Raw genomic sequence first — 17,917 nt, 5'->3', positions numbered from 1 at the left:
GACCCGGTGCCACTGGCAGCCATGCATGCCCAAGCCATCACACTGCCTCCGCCGTGTTTTACAGATGATGTGGTATGCTTTGGATCATGAGCTGTATCACGCCTTCGCCATACTTTTCTCTTTCCGTCATTCTGGTAGAGGTTGATGTTGGTTTCATCTGTCCAAAGAATGTTCTTCCAGAACTGTGCTGGCTATTTTAGATGTTTTTTAGCGAAGTCCAGTCTAGCCTTTTTATTCTTGATGCTTATGAGTGGCTTGCACCGTGCAGTGAATCCTCTGTATTTACTTTCATGCAGTCTTCTCTTTATGGTAGATTTGGATATTGATACGCCTACCTCCTGGAGAGTGTTGTTCACTTGGTTGGCTGTTGTGAATGGGTTTCTCTTCACCATGGAGATTATTCTGCGAACATCCACCACTGTTGTCTTCCGTGGGCTCTCAGGTCTTTTTGCATTGATGAGTTCACCAGTGCTTTCTTTGTCAGGATGTACTAAACTGTAGATTTTGCCACTCCTAATATTGTAGCAATTTCTCGGATGGGTTTTTTCTGTTTTTGCAGCTTAAGGATGGCTTGTTTCACCTGCATGGAGAGCTCCTTTGACCGCATGTTTACTTCACAGCAAAACCTTCCAAATGCAAGCACCACACCTCAAATCAACTCCAGGCCTTTTATCTGCTTAATTGAGAATGACATAACGAAGGGATTGCCCACACCTGTCCATGAAATAGCATTGGAGTCAATTGTCCAATTACTTTTGGTCCCTTTGAAAACAGGGTGGCTCATGTTAAGGAGCTGTAACTCCTAAACCCTTCATCCAATTTTAATGTGGATACCCTCAAATGAAAGCTGAAAGTCTGAACTTCAACTGCATCTGAATTGTTTTGTTTAAAATTCATTTTGGTAATGTCTAGAACCAAATTTAGAAAAATGTTGTCTCTGTCCAAATATATATGGACCTAACTGTAGTTGATGACCCTTATTTAGTCATTGTGGGGTACTCCATAAAAGGGTATTAGTAGCTTTGTTACTCTCCATGAGATGTTATAGTAGTGTATTGTGTTGTTGTTGACCCTCTTACCATGTTCTTCTTAAATTTACCACTGCATTGATTAAACATTACACCTCTGTGACAATCATTAAGACTGTGACTTAGAAGTAGTGTTTGGCATAACCACCATATTTGTAGCAACGTCACTTTTTCCCAAGTTACTGTACATCTCCCAACATGTATCTGTAATGGAGGGGCATCGCTAATGGATTGTGACTGGTGCTGTGAACCGGTGGGAGGTAATGTTGGGGTATGTGAACAAGACCTCCCAAATACCAGAGTACCCACTAAATTTTTGCCATGGGAAGACTCCTCAGGAAAATGTCGGTAATTTTTTCCTGAAGCGTCGTCTTTGTGTTTTTTGCTTCATCTCTGCCAACGGCACTTTTTTCTTGTTAGCTATAAAATAATGAGCAGTTTCCAAGGAGAAACAGTCAAAAGAAGTCTTAAGAAACCTAAAGCATTTAAAACAAGTTACAATAGACAGACAAAGCACACAGCAAGTCATTTTGACACTGCTGTGCATATGTTCATTATTTTTGGCCGGAATCAGCCTGAAAAAGACACCATGTACACATGTGACTTTTACGCAAAGTCAGGGTTCGTGTGCTGTTATATAATTTTTGTTTTTATCTTGTGATAAAGTGATGTATTTTGCATAAAGGAATGTATAATCCTATAAATTAGCTGTTGGCATATGTTAGAATAAATTTTAAGTGGATACTCTTCCCAACTCCTTCTCCTCAAAAGTATAATTTCTATTCATACAGCTATTTGTCTATTTTTTTCCTCAAATGTCTTACCAGTATGCCAGAGGGAAACTGTTTCCTTAGATTTCAATTGTTGCTGCAAAAGAAAGAGACCAAGCCATTGTCTGCCAAAGACCCCTGATTCTGTTATGAAGTGTGTCGAAGTCCAGTCTGTGGCTGGGCTTCATGGGAGACTGTGATTTTTACAGCAATATTGGCTAATCGGCAAATATTTTAAAAATATGAAAAAAAAAAATTAAATGTTCAAATTGCCTCCCTTTTTCCCCATTAAAAATAAAAAAATTAAAAAAAAATCTCATATATGGGATCTTTTGGTCTGTAAGCCCTCCCTTCACTCTATTAACAAAAAAGCTAAAATGTTATTGGTCGCGTAAAATGTTGAGAAATTAAATTTGTGTAAAGTGCCAGCCACATGGTTGGGTGTAAAGCACCATGCCAGCTAACAGCTTAATAGTCCCATACTATATGCGTGCACACCACAAGGACAAACACCCTATTTGCCCATGGCTAACATTGCAGGGCCTTGCTGCATCCTGTGATGATGGAAAAAGTAGATTTTGGTACTCACCGTAAAATCTGTTTCTTGTAATCTTCATTGGGGGACACAGAACCATGGGATAGTCCGCTGCTACCTGGAGGCTGACACTATTACTGCATTTAAATGAAACTAGCTCCTCCACAGCAGACTATACCTTGCCTGCTGGAGTCAGGCCTCCTCGGTTTTGTGATAAAGCAGTAGGAGGAGAAAAGAAAATAATTAAGACAAGAAGAAAAATAACTGCATGCCCAACCGGGCAACCAAGGGTAGGGAGCTATGTCCCCAATGAAGACTGGGAGAGACAGATTTTATGGTGAGTACCAAAAATGTATTTTTTTCATTGGGGGACACAGAACCCAAGCTTTCTCGAGAGTGGGAAAGAATTAAATATAATGTTACAACCTAGTCTTCCTCCGTAAATCAAGCAAAAGTTTGGACTACTGCCTTCTGCAGTATCTTCCTACCATGCATTCCAACTACCAAGGCAAAAGTATGGACCCTATAAAACTTGTATGCACCTATGCCCAAGTAACTGCTTTACAGAGCTGCAAAGCTGATGCCTGATGACGAACTGCTCGCATAGATGTGCCCTAATCCTAAATGTGGCCACCCTGGCCTTAGCTCTTCAGGCCTGTATAATAGCAGTCTTAATCCAGTGGGCAATGGTTGCTTTAGAAGCGGTCTAACCCCTACAAGGTCCCTCTGGTATAATAAACAAGGAATCCCAACGATAAATAGTACCTTACGGCTCTAACAACGTCCAACCTGGGCAGAGCCTTCTCAATGGAATGAGATGGTGCCAGAGAAAAGGAAGGTAAAATAATTTGCTCTTTTAGGTGAAAACTCAAGACCACCTTCTGGAGAAAAGACTGAACTGGCCTCAAGACTACCTTATCCTAATGAAGAATAAGATAAGGAGCGTGACAAGACAGAGCTGTTAGCTCCGAGATTTTCCTAATAGAAGTAATGGCTATAAGGAAAGCAACCCTATAAGAAAGAAAAAATATACAGATCTCTCTGATAAGCTCAAAAGACGGAGAGTGAAGAGCTCCAAAACAAGATTCAGGGTGGCTTAACATGCGTCACCACCAGTAGAAAAGTCTTAACTTGAGATTTATATGGCAAAAATCTCTCAAACAGAATAGCCAGGGTGGACGCGTGACCCTTGAAGGAGCTAAGGGACAGCACTGCCTGCAATCCGGGCTGTAAGAAGGTGAGCGGTGCTGGCTAGAAAAAAAGACATTCGCGAAGTAATGGTAGACTATCATCAATGAAAACAAGGCCTCCATTTGCGATGGTAGACTCTCTATCAGGATGGCTTCCAGTCTCTAATCATAGTCTGGATGCTTGATTCAGGCAGATCGGTTGCCCTGAAAATCATTGCTTCAACAGCCACGCCATTAAATTGAGCGCCCGTAAATTCAGATGGATGGACGGACCCTGGGACAGAAGGTCCGGGTGGTCCGGAAGAGCCAATGGAGCATTCGCCAGGAGGTTGATAACCTCCAAATACCAGGCCCTCCAAAGCCAGTCTGGAGCAATGAGAATGACTGAAACACCCTCTGCTCCTGATCTTCTTGAGAAGTCTGGGTAGAGGGGGAAGAGGTATGGCAGAGAGAACTGGCACCAAGAGATTACCAGTGCGTCGATTTGTGATCAACTGAGAGTCTTGGCAACTTGCCATAAATTTCGGCACCTTGAGGTTTAATCTGGATGCCTTTAGATCGACACCTGGTGTACTCCACTGCCAAAAAATCTGCCTGAACACCTCCGGGTGAAGAGCTCACTCTCCTGCAGGTAGCTGCTGATGACTTAAAAAGTCTACCCCTGGTATATGAACTGCCGAGATTAGAGGAACCTCGTCTTCTGCCCACTACAAAATCCCTGTAACCTCCATCATGGCAGATGATGTTTGTGTGCCCCCCCCCCCACCCCAGCGATTGATATAGGCCACAGCAGTAGCATTGTTTAATTGTACCATGATTTGCAACCCTTGGACAAAGCCTTGCCAATGTAAAAGCCGGAGAGGCCTGAGCTCTAGCACATTGGTTGGGAGAAGTCTCTCCTGACTGCTCTAGACTTCCTGGACCGTCAAGTGACAGAAGATTGCTCCCCAGCCGGAAAGGCTGACATCTGTGGTGAGCACCTGCCACTGACTGGGACGAAAAGAGCAACCCTGAGTTAATAGGGCTGACGTTAACTGCAACCTGAGATACTGGCGACAGCGAAGGGGTAGACTAATAGGCCAATCCCGGGACTGTATTAACCTTTCCCAAGAGGCTAGAAGCGTGTTGTGTAGAGGCCTTGACTGAAATTGAGCAAATGGCACTGCCTTGAATGTCGCCACCATCTTTCCTAGGACCTTCTTACAAAATGGTAGGGAATCTTAGCTTGGATGCTTCAAAGTTCTGATGGGAGACTGAAGAAATAATCTCTTCTCCTCTGGAAGAAATACTGATGTCTAAACTGTGTGAACACCATTCCCAAAATCCGTAGCCACTGTGTCAAAACCAAAATATACTTTGCCTTGTTGACAATCCAAATGAATCGCTCCAGAGTCTGTAGAACAATCTGCAGGCTCTCTGGATTCTGAGCAAAGGGTGACTCTTTGACAAGAATATCGTCCAGTTAGAGGGAATCAATTATTCCCCCTGGACCGTAGCAGCACCATAATCTTCGGGAATACCCTGGGCGCTGTGGCCAGTCTGAATGGGAGTGATCTTAAATGACAACAAAGTGAAGAAAGCTCTGATGATCTGGAAAAATTGCCACATGCAGATAAGCATCCCGAATATCTACCGAACAAAGAAATTCCTCGGCTTCTATGCGATCACTGATCGGAGCGACTCCTCCTTGAAGCAACGAAACCGAAAACATTTACTCAGGCGCCTTAAATCTAAGATAGGCCGCATCAAGCCATCCTTTTTGGGAATGATAAATAGGTTTGAATAAATACCCCTGAAGTGCTCTGAACTTTAAACAACTACAATCACCCCTGCCTGAAGCAGGGAAACTATCGCCTAGTCGAAACAGGGAGACCTGGGAGGATGAGAGCAAAATTAATGATCCTGAAGTAGAGTAGTGAACTCTATTCTGTAACCCAAAGAGATGACCTCCCTGACCCAAAGATGACTGATTGTCCTAAGCCATGCCTCCTGAAAAAAAAGAGGTGGCGGCCACCTATTGGGAAGAATCCCTGAGTAGGAGCTGCCCATCAAGCATTGACTTTCCTGTTGCCTCTGGACGTAGAGGGCCTAGCCCCTGATCCAGAATTGCATCTGACAGGTGTTGGTCTAAAAGGTAGCTCTCCTGGGAGACCTTTGGTCTCACCTGCCTACCCAACTCATTCGGTGCTGGAAATTTACGAAAGGGACTGGCTTGCAAGGCCCCACGCTTCCGAAAAGGACAAATGACCCTGGAGTGAGGAAGCAGGGTGCTCCTATTCCAAATAAGAGAGACCCCTGGAATGGTAGTCAAACAGCGATCTTTTTGAAGCTAGGTGTGCCCTCCACACCTTTGACCCACAGCATACTCCAAATTGCTACCCAATTACTTCCTGCCTGGACAGATTACTCCGCCACTTCTAAGGATGCATTCAGATACTTCCTTGCCTGTGTAATCTTATCTGTGATCTTGATGAATTCCAAATCCTGGGAACCATCAAAAAACTAAATCGCAAAATCGCAAATGCTTAGCCCACGCCGTCAACACCTTGGGGACCCAAGTGGCAGAAAAGGCTGGGCAAAGGGCAAAACCTGCCGGTTCAAAAGTGGACCTCGTCACAGATTCATTGTGTCTATCCGTGGGGTTCTTAACTCCCGCATACTCCGCAAAAGGTAATCACCTTAGATAATGAGCCCAGGCAGGAAGGGCCATATTATCTTGAGATGTCATAGAGATCCTCTGGGAAGCTACGAGCAAGGAAGCAGGAGGGGTACAGCGATACAATAGGCCAGACTGACCGGTGGAAAACATACAAGTTTAACAAGCATAGAAAGTGAAGTGCAGGCTGAGCATTAGATCAGCAATCAAGGCAGAGAAAGTTGATGTCCCATTGTGGGATAATATAAAAAAGTTAATAAAAATTATGAAAATAAAAATATAAAACAAAATCACAAAACAAAGAACAAAACAATAGAAAAAATATTAATCCAACAAACATATTTGTGACGTTACAGCCTATAATCTTAATCATCCAGACTATTAGATTTGTTAAGCCAAGAGAAATACACTATTTTGTTTATGTTGTCTTGTGAATGTATGTATATTTCTGTGGCTGGTCAAGAAGGACAGTGACTCAGCATGGAACAATGAATGTTTGCTAAATATGTTGATTAACTTTTGTGTTGGACCCTGTGGCTTGTTGACTCACAAGACAGGAGGACAAACTACACAAATTCATTAAATGCTCAAACAATGAGACCTGAGCCTTGACCTTTCCCCCCAATCTGTGATTGATGACCTTATTCACATATGTAAATATAAAAAGAGTTTTTCTATCCTGCTGCAAAGAGAATCAAGGAGAAACAAAAGATCAGACATCAGCTTGGAATTCGTCAGAACATCAGCTTGGAAGCTTGGCTTTAACCAAAGAGAGACAGATTAGGATTCTACATAATTCCGGCCTAAGGGGATACGGATCTGCTCCATTGACCAACAGAGAGTCAATGGATACATTTGGGGAGACAAGGTTGGGACGTTGAAGTCACCTCGCCCCATGGATATGTTGTTTGAAGTTGCCAGGTGGGACCCTCCGATCGCCTGGAACCCATGGAGACATTCGGAGTGCCCAGATTGGGACCAGCCGGTCATCTGGCTCAATGGAAACTCTGAGAGGCCAGGCTGGCACCCTTGGGTCTCCTAGCCTTGTACCTCGATGGACTGCTAGCTTCCTAACCTTCTCCCTGTGGGGGCCCGCCAGAAGCAGGGGGCCACTGGTTGAGGTAGTTGACCCTGAAAGTCCCAAAGTCACAGCTGTTCTATCCTAGGCGGGCCAGCAGAAAGATGAGGACTGTGTAATGTTGTACCATCTTGGGTATTAGCTGGGACTGTTCTGTTTATTGTCCTTTTGGTGGTTCAATAAAGTATTGCCACACTGTTTTACCCTCACCCTGTGTTGTCTGAGTAGTAGTATGCCCACAGAAGACCCCGTGTCTAAACAACATTTAACTGTGTAGAAAAATAAACAAAAAAGGCACATATTTGGTATCGCTGTGTCCAGAATGACCAGACTATAAAACTGTCCCACTAGTTAACCCCTTCAGTGAACACCATAAAAAAATAAATGAAAACGCTAAAAACTATGCTTGATCATCATCCGCCGAACAAGAAGTGGAATAAAACGCAATCAAAATTATGAATGCAAATAAAAATGGTATCGCTGATATCTGATATCTTCTTGTCCTGCCAAAAACAAGCTGCAATACAGCTCCATCAGCAGAAAAATAAAAAAGTTACAGATCTCAGAATAAAGCGATGCAAAAATTATTTTTTTATATGAAACTGTTTTTTGTTTTTTTTTTGTATAAAAGCGCTAAAACATAAAGAAAACTATATAAATGTGGTATCGGTGTAATGGTACTGACCCGAAGAATAAGGCTGCCTTATCAATTTTTACACACGCGGAACGACATACCCAAAAAAACCAATTCCTGAATTGCTGATTTTTGTTCGTTCTGCTTTGCAAAAATCAGAATAGATAATGATCAAAAGATATAATTTGCCCAAAAAATGGTACCAATAAAAACGTCAACTCGTCCCGCAAAAAAAAATATGTCACTTGACTGTCGGCAGAAATATGGAAAAATTATAGCTATCAAAATATGGCGATGCAAAAACTTGTTTTTACAATAAAAAGTGTCTTTTAGTGTGTGAGAGCTGTCAATCATAAAAACCCTATATAACTCTGGTATCACTGTAATCATACCAACCCGAAGAATAAAGTCGCCTGATTACTTATACTGCATGAGGAACGGCGTAAAAATAAATAAAACTAATTCTTCACCTTCTGTTGATTTCTTTATTTTGCCTCCATTTATCCTGCCCTCTACGCTGAGCGCTTACACCGGGGTTTCTGTGTAAATCTCTGAAATATGCGATTCAGACGGAACCCCCAATGGAAAATTCCATGTAATGAGGCAGATGGAGGCACTGTGGACGCTGTCTGGCCTATGATCCGATAGTGTCATTCTTTTTAGGCGTGCATAAAAGTGCCGTCGGTCACAGTTTTGTGAACTTCTGAAAAAGAAGGACACAACTGAACAGAGGCCAGAGACCAGAGTAACTCTGCTGCATCATTATAGTGAGTGGATCCCTCGAGGATTTCATCTGAATCACGTCACTTGGAGATTTCTATGGAAGCCCCGATATAAGTGCTAAGCGCAGGATAAATGTGATCCAAAATGTTATGTAAAATTTTCTTAACAAAAACTAGTCCCCACTCAAGTCCATGATCTGTTAACGGAAATATAGGGGCTTCCACGTTACTGGTAGCACAAAGGCTCTGGAAAAACTAAATGGCTTCTCGCCCTCCAAAGAAATCCTGTGAATTCTGCACTCCCAAATCTAAATGTCCCCCTCCCTTCTGAGCTCCACAGTGTGCCTAAACCGCAGTTAGTGTCCATATGTTTGGCATTCCTGTAGCGATGACAGCCCGCCTAATTTACGGGTGCATGTCTCCAGATGCACGAGCTGAGCTGGGCATAACGTACTGGTCACTACAACGTACAAGTCACTACAACATACAGGTCACTACTGCGGCAGTTTTGAAATTTTCACTCAGCAACATCTGCTGCTTCTGGAAAAACACCCATGCAGTGAAAATCATCACTACACCTGGAGATAAATTCACAAAGGAGTATAATTTCAAAAATGGGGTCACTTGAGGGAAATTCTGCTCTTCTAGCACGTAGGGATTCTGTACATGGAAACCGCAATCTATTCTAGGAAAATCTGTGCTCCAGGAGGCAAAAAGTGTTCGGTCCCTCCCGAGTCTTGCTTTATGGCTAAGCAGTACTGTACAGCCACATATCGGGTATTTCTACATTCATTGTATTTGGTCCAGATTTTAGACACAGCTGACTGTGAACAACCAACATCTTTTGCAACATTGCGTGATGATTTACCTTCTTTTAAAAGTTTGATAATCCTCTCCTTTTGTTTCAATTGACATCTCTGGTGTTGGAGCCATGATTCATGTCAGTCCACTTGGTGCAACAGCTCTCCATGGTGTGATCACAACTTTTTAGATGCAGACTAACGAGCAGATCTAATTTTATGCAGGTGTTAGTTTTGAAAATTAAAATTTACAGGGTGATTCCATAATTTTTTCCTCAGAATTGAGTGATTCCATAATTTTTTTCCCTCTGCTTGGTCTGAAAAAAATTACCCTTACTGAGTACCACATTTTTTATCTTGATTTCTTTTAGTGTTTCTTAAAGCCCTAAAGTTGCCATTTGAAATGACTTTAGTTTTGTGCCATGTCGGTGATCTGCTTTTTTTAAACTACAATAAACAACTGAATGAACATCCTCCGAGCTCGGTGATTCCATAATTTTTGCCAGGGGTTGTATCTATAATATAATCAGGGATATGTCTATCTGTCCGAAGCCTCTATAGACTGTGCAAAACGCGATGCGCCTGCGCAGTCTGGCCCCAGACAGAACGCATCCAGCCGTTACAGGTGAAGAGGTAAGAGGAGTGTGGCGCCGGAGATCGCGGTATGCGTAGGCACTGGACTCTGCAAATGTGTCTTCACTAAAATGGCGCCGGATATCGCACTATGCCGGCCTTTTTATTAAAATAACACAGGCGACACGCTGCAGGGGAGCGATGGAAAGGTGAGTTGGAGTGTTTTATTTCTTTAATTGATGGAGGATGGGGGCAACTTATAACAGGATGGGGGCGCGGGATGGGGGGAGCACGGACGAGGATGGGGGAGCACATAACAGGATTGGGGACCAGGGTGGGGGAGCATGGATCAAGATGAGGGAGCATATACCAATAAAAATTCTCGCCACCCAGGCGTAGAACGGGTTCAATATATACATGTACATATATGAGAGGTTGTTTTCTTTCAGCAGAAGTTGTCATTATACATTTTTATGTATAAAAATTTAAAATTACACCTTTTTTTTGCTAGAAAACAACCCCTTATATAACTACATCCATAATGAAATAAAATTGTTATGACTCTTTTTAAATGCGAGGATGAGAAAAATAAAATGTAGCAATCAAAGGGGTTTTCTGGTTTTGGAAAACTTGGACTGGAATATAGAATGTTATAAAATGTAAAAATAACCATTACATTTTAACTTATTAACATTTTATTAATTTTATTTTTTAGATATATATTTTTTCTTATTTAAAGTTTGTTTAAATGCACCATGAGAGACATATTATAGCCAATATAAAATATTACAAAAATAAAACATTTTTATAATGATAATTTATTTGTTGTTTTTATAGCTTTACCCAAAGAGTATCAGAAGATTGGAAAAGCATTGCAGAATTTGTCGCTAGTTTTCAGCTCTAGTGGTTACCAAGGTATTTCCTGCACATGAATAATATGTTCAAGGTTATACTTTATTATTTGCGGGGGGTTCTAAATAAGAAAACCTGTGAAAATAAATTATCAAGACATTAAAACAATATTTATATAATTGACCATTATGGGTTTCTATTGTATAGACATTGATTTTTTTTTTGTCTTTTTTAATGCTAGTAAATTGACTGTAAGCAAATGGCCGATTCATTAAGTAGATTAGCGGGCTTCACCGTGCTTTGCCATTTTTGGCAAAACTGGCTGGGAAAAACACCTTCAAAATTTTGTTTAACTCAAAATTTCACAAGCGTTTTCCCACACTTGGTGTTTTTACGCAAGATCTGGCATTCTTTGCCAAAGCGGGGAGACATGGTGAGGCCTGTCCATCTAATTCATCAAAATTTACCATACTTCATTCCCTGACTGGAGGTACATTTCTGGTGGAGGCACTCACCAGTTTTATAAGGTGTGCCTAATTCATTAAGTGGCGTGCAAAATACAAACCTTAATGAAATTGGGCACGATATCTCCATCTGTTCATGATGTTTACATGTAAGTTTCCATGGGCCAGACTCAGGGCCGCCGCCAGGAATTTCAGGGCCCCATACTGGCTAAATTTCCGGGCCCCCTTGAGACTCCACCCCAGATCCGCCTCCACCACTCGAACCTTCCACTGTCCCACCACCCACTCTTGGAAAAACTCCACTTCTGCCCCACATCCTCACCAATAACACATTTAACAGTTCCCATCAAACACCATATCACATACATAGCCATCAGCTCTTCTTTTGGGCAAAAGATTTTCTAAGCCACTGCCACAACAAAGTAGACTCTTCTGGCCGAGCCCTACTCTACTCTAACCTATTAAACATATCTTAAAATATCCAGTACACTTTTTAGGTACATTTTTATTTATTTTTCTTTAAGGGAATGTGTCACATACATTTTTTAAAATGAACAATAGTATCACATACAAGGGACAAATACTGTCACACCATGGCCGGACCACATATTACCACCACATAGTGACCGAATAATATCATAAACAAGGAACAAATACCACCACACCATGACCAGACCACATATTACCACCAAATAGTGACTTAATAATACCACATACAAGGAACAAATACCTCCACACCGTGACCAGACCACATATTGCCACCAAATAGTGACCGGATACTACAATACTGATCATTAATAAAAAAAACTATACTAATATTACCATAAGTGCCATTATACACAGGAGCTCTGTACATAGTACACAGTATCAGTGTTCAGGTAATACAGTGATCACCAGTGACATTATAAACAGGAGCTCTGTGTATAGTGTCAGTGTACAGGTAATACAGTGATCACCAGTGACATTATACACAGGAGCTCTGTACATAGTATATAGTGTCAGTGTGTAGATAACACACTGACTCACCAGTGACGTCTCTAGTTGAAGTCCTTCATCTTCGCTTTTCTTCTTCATCCAGTGCAGACCGCCATCACTCCTCCAGCCAGGACTCGTCTCTGCATAAAATAGCACAGTTATCTAGAGCACATTCCCCAACTTCTACAATACGCAGCTGAATACAGATGTGCACCCACCATTAATATATAATTAGTTATTATGCAACCCACCATTCCAAATATCAAATGTAATCCAATCACTGTGTCCCCACCAACTATAAATAGCCACTTTCCTCACCTAATAAATATATAAATTAATTAGCACCTGTACTCTTTCCCCCAATTCATTACCTGTCACACTCCGTCATCCTTAACGCCCCCCTCTGCCAATTCATTATATTTACATGCCCCCTCCGCCCCAATTCATTTTGTCATGTCCTCTCACTCTCCTACCCCCACGTCATCATTTAGTCTCCCCCACTTCATCATTTAGTCTCTCCCACTTCATCATTTAGTCTCCCCACTTCATCATTTGTTGTCCCCCACCCCAATTCATTATCATTTGCTCTCCCCACCCTCAAGTCATCATTATTTGCGCCTCCCCACCCTCAATTCATTATTTGGTCACCCCATCCTCCACTCTCAATTCATTTTCTCTCCCAATTCATCATGTGCTCTCCCCACTTCCAGTTCATCATGTGTTCTCCCCACTCCCAGTTCATCATGAGCTCTCCCCACTTCCAGTTCATCATGTGCTCTCTCCACTCCCAGTTCACCATGTGCTCTCTCCACTCCCAGTTCACCATGTGCTCTCTCCACTCCCAGTTCACCATGTGCTCCCCCTACTCTCAGTTCATAATTGGCTCTCCCCACTCCCAGTTCACCATGAGCTCTCCCCACTCCCAGTTCATCATGTGCTCTCCCCACTCCCAGTTCATCATGTGCTCTCCCCACTTCCAGTTCATCATGTGCTCTCCCCACTTCCAGTTCATCATGTGCTCTCCCCACTTCCAGTTCATCATGTGCTCTCCCCACTTCCAGTTCATCATGTGCTCTCCCCACTTCCAGTTCATCATGTGCTCTCCCCACTTCCAGTTCATCATGTGCTCTCCCCACTCCCAGTTCATCATGTGCTCTCCCCACTCCCAGTTCATCATGTGCTCTCCCCACTCCCAGTTCATCATGTGCTCTCCCCACTCCCAGTTCATCATGTGCTCTCCCCACTCCCAGTTCATCATGTGCTCTCCCCACTCCCAGTTTATCATGTGCTCTCCCCACTCCCAGTTCATCATGTGCTCTCCCCACTCCCAGTTCATCATGTGCTCTCCCCACTCCCAGTTCATCATGTGCTCTCCCCACTCCCAGTTCATCATGTGCTCTCCCCACTCCCAGTTCATCATGTGCTCTCCCCACTCCCAGTTCATCATGTGCTCTCCCCACTCCCAGTTCATCATGTGCTCTCCCCACTCCCAGTTCATCATGTGCTCTCCCCACTCCCAGTTCATCATGTGCTCTCCCCACTCCCAGTTCATCATGTGCTCTCCCCACTCCCAGTTCATCATGTGCTCTCCCCACTCCCAGTTCATCATGTGCTCTCCCCACTCCCAGTTCATCATGTGCTCTCCCCACTCCCAGTTCATCATGTGCTCTCCCCACTCCCAGTTCATCATGTGCTCTCCCCACTCCCAGTTCATCATGTGCTCTCCCCACCCCCCACTCCCAGTTCATCGTATGCTCTCCCAGTTCATCATATGGTCTCTACACTCCCAGTACATTGTATGCTTTCCACTCCCAGTTCATCATGTGCTCTCCCCACTCCCAGTTCATCATGTGCTCTCCCCACTCCCAGTTCATCATGTGCTCACCCCACCCCCCACTCCCAGTTCATCATGTGCTCACCCCACCCCCCACTCCCAGTTCATCGTATGCTCACCCCACCCCCCACTCCCAGTTCATCGTATGCTTTCCACTCCCAGTTCATCATGTGCTCTCCCCACTCCCAGTTCATTGTATGCTTTCCACTCCCAGTTCATCATGTGCTCTCCCCACTCCCAGTTCATCATGTGCTCTCCCCACTCCCAGTTCATCATGTGCTCTCCCCACTCCCAGTTCATCATGTGCTCTCCCCACTCCCAGTTCATCATGTGCTCTCCCAGTTCATCATATGGTCTCTACACTCCCAGTACATTGTATGCTTTCCACTCCCAGTTCATCATGTGCTGTCCCCACTCCCAGTTCACCATGTGCTCTCCCCACCCCCACTGCCAGTTCATCATGTGCTCTCCCCACCCCCCAAGACCATTAAATTAATTCTATATATATATATTTTTTTTTTAAGTTTTTCATACTTATATCGGACTAGCATCCTGGCGGCATTGCATACGCACTGTCTCCAGCATGTCACAGAAGAGGTGAACGCCGGCAGCGGCATGCCAGCACGCGATACCCCTGGGCCCATTGAGCAGAAGCACAAAAGGGGAGACCACAGACCGGGCCCCCACTCTTTACTGCTGTTCACCGGGCCCCATACAGCAGTAAGGGCAGTAGTGCCCTGATAGCGGCCCTAGCTGTTCTTGGCTGCAGCAGCTAATCCACACCAAATCAAAGATAATTGGTATGCTCTCCCTCCCATTCTTCTGGTGCTTCCTTGCCAGAACTTCCCTAGTCCCCTCTGGTCTCTGCTTTTTCAACTCCAATGATGACTTGCCGTCTCATATGACACCTGCAGCTAGGTAATCCTCAGCACAGAATCAGCAGAGTTTTGGTACAGTGAGTTTATAGTTTTGTATTTTAACTTTGTGCAATTTTCCACACCTGCAGTTTTTGCTGAAGATGCACTAATATTTCTGCATCAAAGTCTGCAGGAGTAGGATTTGATTGCAAATTTTTAGTTTCCATTGAGGAGGAAAAAATCCACAGCAAAATCTTACTCTTTCCTTAACAGAAAATGACATGGTGTGGAGTTAAAAAATTTAAATTGCAAGAAAACGTCTGCAGCATATGGATGCGATTTGTCAAAGGGGTTGTTCAACCAAAATAAAACTTTTCCCAGGGGACCTTGTATGTAAAATGGTAAAAACAACTCTGTGTTACTCACCTACCATCACACACCTTTATCCAGCGCAGGCCACTCTGTGGTCTGGGCAAGACAATAAGTGATGATCTCACCATTACATTAGGCACCAGACCTCCGCGGCCTGTGATTGGCTGCAGCATTCAGGTGACTTGAGCAGCACTTAACTGCATGTTTTATGATAACGCGTACAGTGTTGGTGCAATGTGTCATCAAAAAGCATCCAGTGACGCTCTACCACAAGTCACCCGGCCAATGCAGACAATCCTAGCAGCAGTTGTCCGGCGGCATGTGGGTTCGTGACATCGCCACTTCTTGTCTCTGCGCAGACAATGGTGTGACCTGCTTTGGATCCAGGTGGGCACCGATAGGTTTGTAGGGCTGAACTTATTAGTTTTTACATATCCTGTTCCGTGGGCAAATTTATATTTTGCCCTGACAACCCCTTTAAAGCCTTACCAGTTTGCATGTTACTGTATTTTTCAGTGTACTTTTTGTGTGCAGTTCCATGTGAAATTACTGCAGCATTTTAAACCCTGAGTGAACTTATTCAACTAGTTTATTTTCAGAGTTTCAAATTATGGTACATGTCTTTTTTGTTCCATAGGTGAAACTGATTTAAACAGCGCTATAACAGAGGCTGGGAAAACATATGAAGCAATAGCCAACCTGGTGGAAGAGCAGGTAAAGTAGCAAAAACACTTGGGCTCAAGTCACTTGGCACCTGCTATTTATAATTCCGTAATAAAATTAGAATATTGATTTGCATCATTTTGCATGTGCTCAGTGAAAGCATCCATGCAGAATTTCCTGTACTGGTATATAATGGAATAAAGCATTGGTGACTTTTTGGGGTTTTATTTTGTGTGTGTGTCTGTCTATGGTCTTTAAGTGACTTGAAATGCTCAATTTTCTTTTTTTCTGTGCATTTTTTCATTTGTTTCATGGTTTGTCTTTTCAGCCAAAAAAAGATCTTCACTACCTGATGGAAACCAATCATGAGTACAAGGGCTTTTTGAGCTGCTTTCCTGATATTATCTCTGCTCACAAGGTTTTTTTTTACAATATATTTTTTATTCTTTAAAGGGGTTGTCAGGTCCAAATTGTTAAGTCTGCAGTCACTCTGTATGACCACAGACTTATGAACCCCCCAAGCATGCATTGTGCGCTCCGGGGATTCACCGATTTCTGATCCAGGATCGGGGGGTATATACAAGTTATACGTACTCCGGCCGGGGCCCATCTAGTGGGCGTGGCCTCGCTCCATAGACTTGTAGTGACGTAGCCGACGAGGGCGCAGCCTTGCTCCATACAATGCATGGAACCAAGGCCACGCCCACTGGCCAGGAGTATGAATATCACATACATACCCTCCGTTACTGGGTTGGAAACCGGCGAATCCATGCAGCACACATGGGGCGCGCTAGGGGGATTCATTAGTCTTCAGTCACGCAGAGTGACTGCAGACTTATCGATTTTGACCGGACAACCCCATTAATATTATTTCAGTGATAATTAGTATAATTTAGTTTTGGTGGCACCTTTAACTGTAAGTGTAATTTCTAAAAATATATAATAATTTGTGTAATATCCAGTATTAAACTTGGAATATATGATGCCTGATAAACCATCTTCTACCACTGGTTTTCTTAATGGTTACAAGCACTCAGTAAATGGCTCATAAATGGTCACTTCCATGTCCTCATTAGCTTAATCTCCTATATATTTAATATGTAAATTAAAAGTACATAGAAAATTATGCACAAGCATTGCACAGTTCTTCTTGGCCATTACCAGCGCAAAGAAATATGTTACTGTTAAATGTTGACAGTCCAAAATATTTTACAGAAGAGAACCTACTGTGATGAACTGAAATTATGATATTTCATTGATACTTTAAAAAATGTAATCTGCCTAAATAATACTAAATTGTATTATTCTTGGTAGGATAAAGAATTTACATACCTTTTAATCTATGTATAAATTAAAGTCCTCTCTTTTAGATGATATCACATATATAAAGCAAACAACTAAACCATATGAATGAAAATATTTCTTAAAGAAACCCTTTTGCCTCCGCTGCCAATTTTTATTTTTATTTTTGCATCTTTCCCTCCCACTCTTCCAGAAACCATAACTTCTTTAATTTTTCTGTTAACATAGCCACATAAGGGTTTGTTTTTTTTGCGGTACAAGTAATACCTTCCAATTTATTATGCAATGTACTGAAAAAGAGGAAATAAATTCCAAACGAGATGCTATTCCACCATTGTTTTTCGGGATTTGTGTTTATATTGTTCATTGCATGATAAAAATTACCTAGAATCTGGGGCGTGGCTTGGCTGGACATGTGAGCGGTCGCAGGACAGATCAGCTCCAGGAGCAATAGCCTGTAGAAGTCTCCACTGGGCCCTAAATAGTAATAAAACCAAAGATAACATCTCCCTCTGAGCTCCTGTAACCATGGTGCACAACAGAGGCGTTTTTTTATGGCTGGGAAAGCAGGCAGAAGGCTCCGTGAGGTGACTGCAGGAGCAGACAGACAGT

General features: G+C 42.9%; 1 protein-coding gene across 1 annotated transcript in view; it reads left to right on the top strand.

Moving 5' to 3' along the window:
• Positions 1–17,917, top strand: part of SNX9 (sorting nexin 9) — a 270,467-nt gene that overhangs the window by 232,966 nt on the left and 19,584 nt on the right. Inside the window, exons 13-15 of the mRNA XM_073671526.1 lie at positions 10,824–10,901; positions 15,978–16,054; positions 16,332–16,421. Coding sequence (XP_073527627.1) covers positions 10,824–10,901; positions 15,978–16,054; positions 16,332–16,421 — 245 coding nt within the window. The remainder of the gene's footprint in view (positions 1–10,823; positions 10,902–15,977; positions 16,055–16,331; positions 16,422–17,917) is intronic.

The sequence above is a fragment of the Phyllobates terribilis genome, unplaced genomic scaffold, assembly GCF_046119375.1.
Source record: "Phyllobates terribilis strain yellow unplaced genomic scaffold, ASM4611937v1 Scaffold_3__8_contigs__length_932513732, whole genome shotgun sequence".
In the NCBI taxonomy this organism is placed as follows: domain Eukaryota; kingdom Metazoa; phylum Chordata; class Amphibia; order Anura; family Dendrobatidae; genus Phyllobates; species Phyllobates terribilis.
The sequence above is the reverse complement of the archived record's forward strand: the minus strand, read 5'-3'. Positions and strand labels throughout refer to the sequence as shown.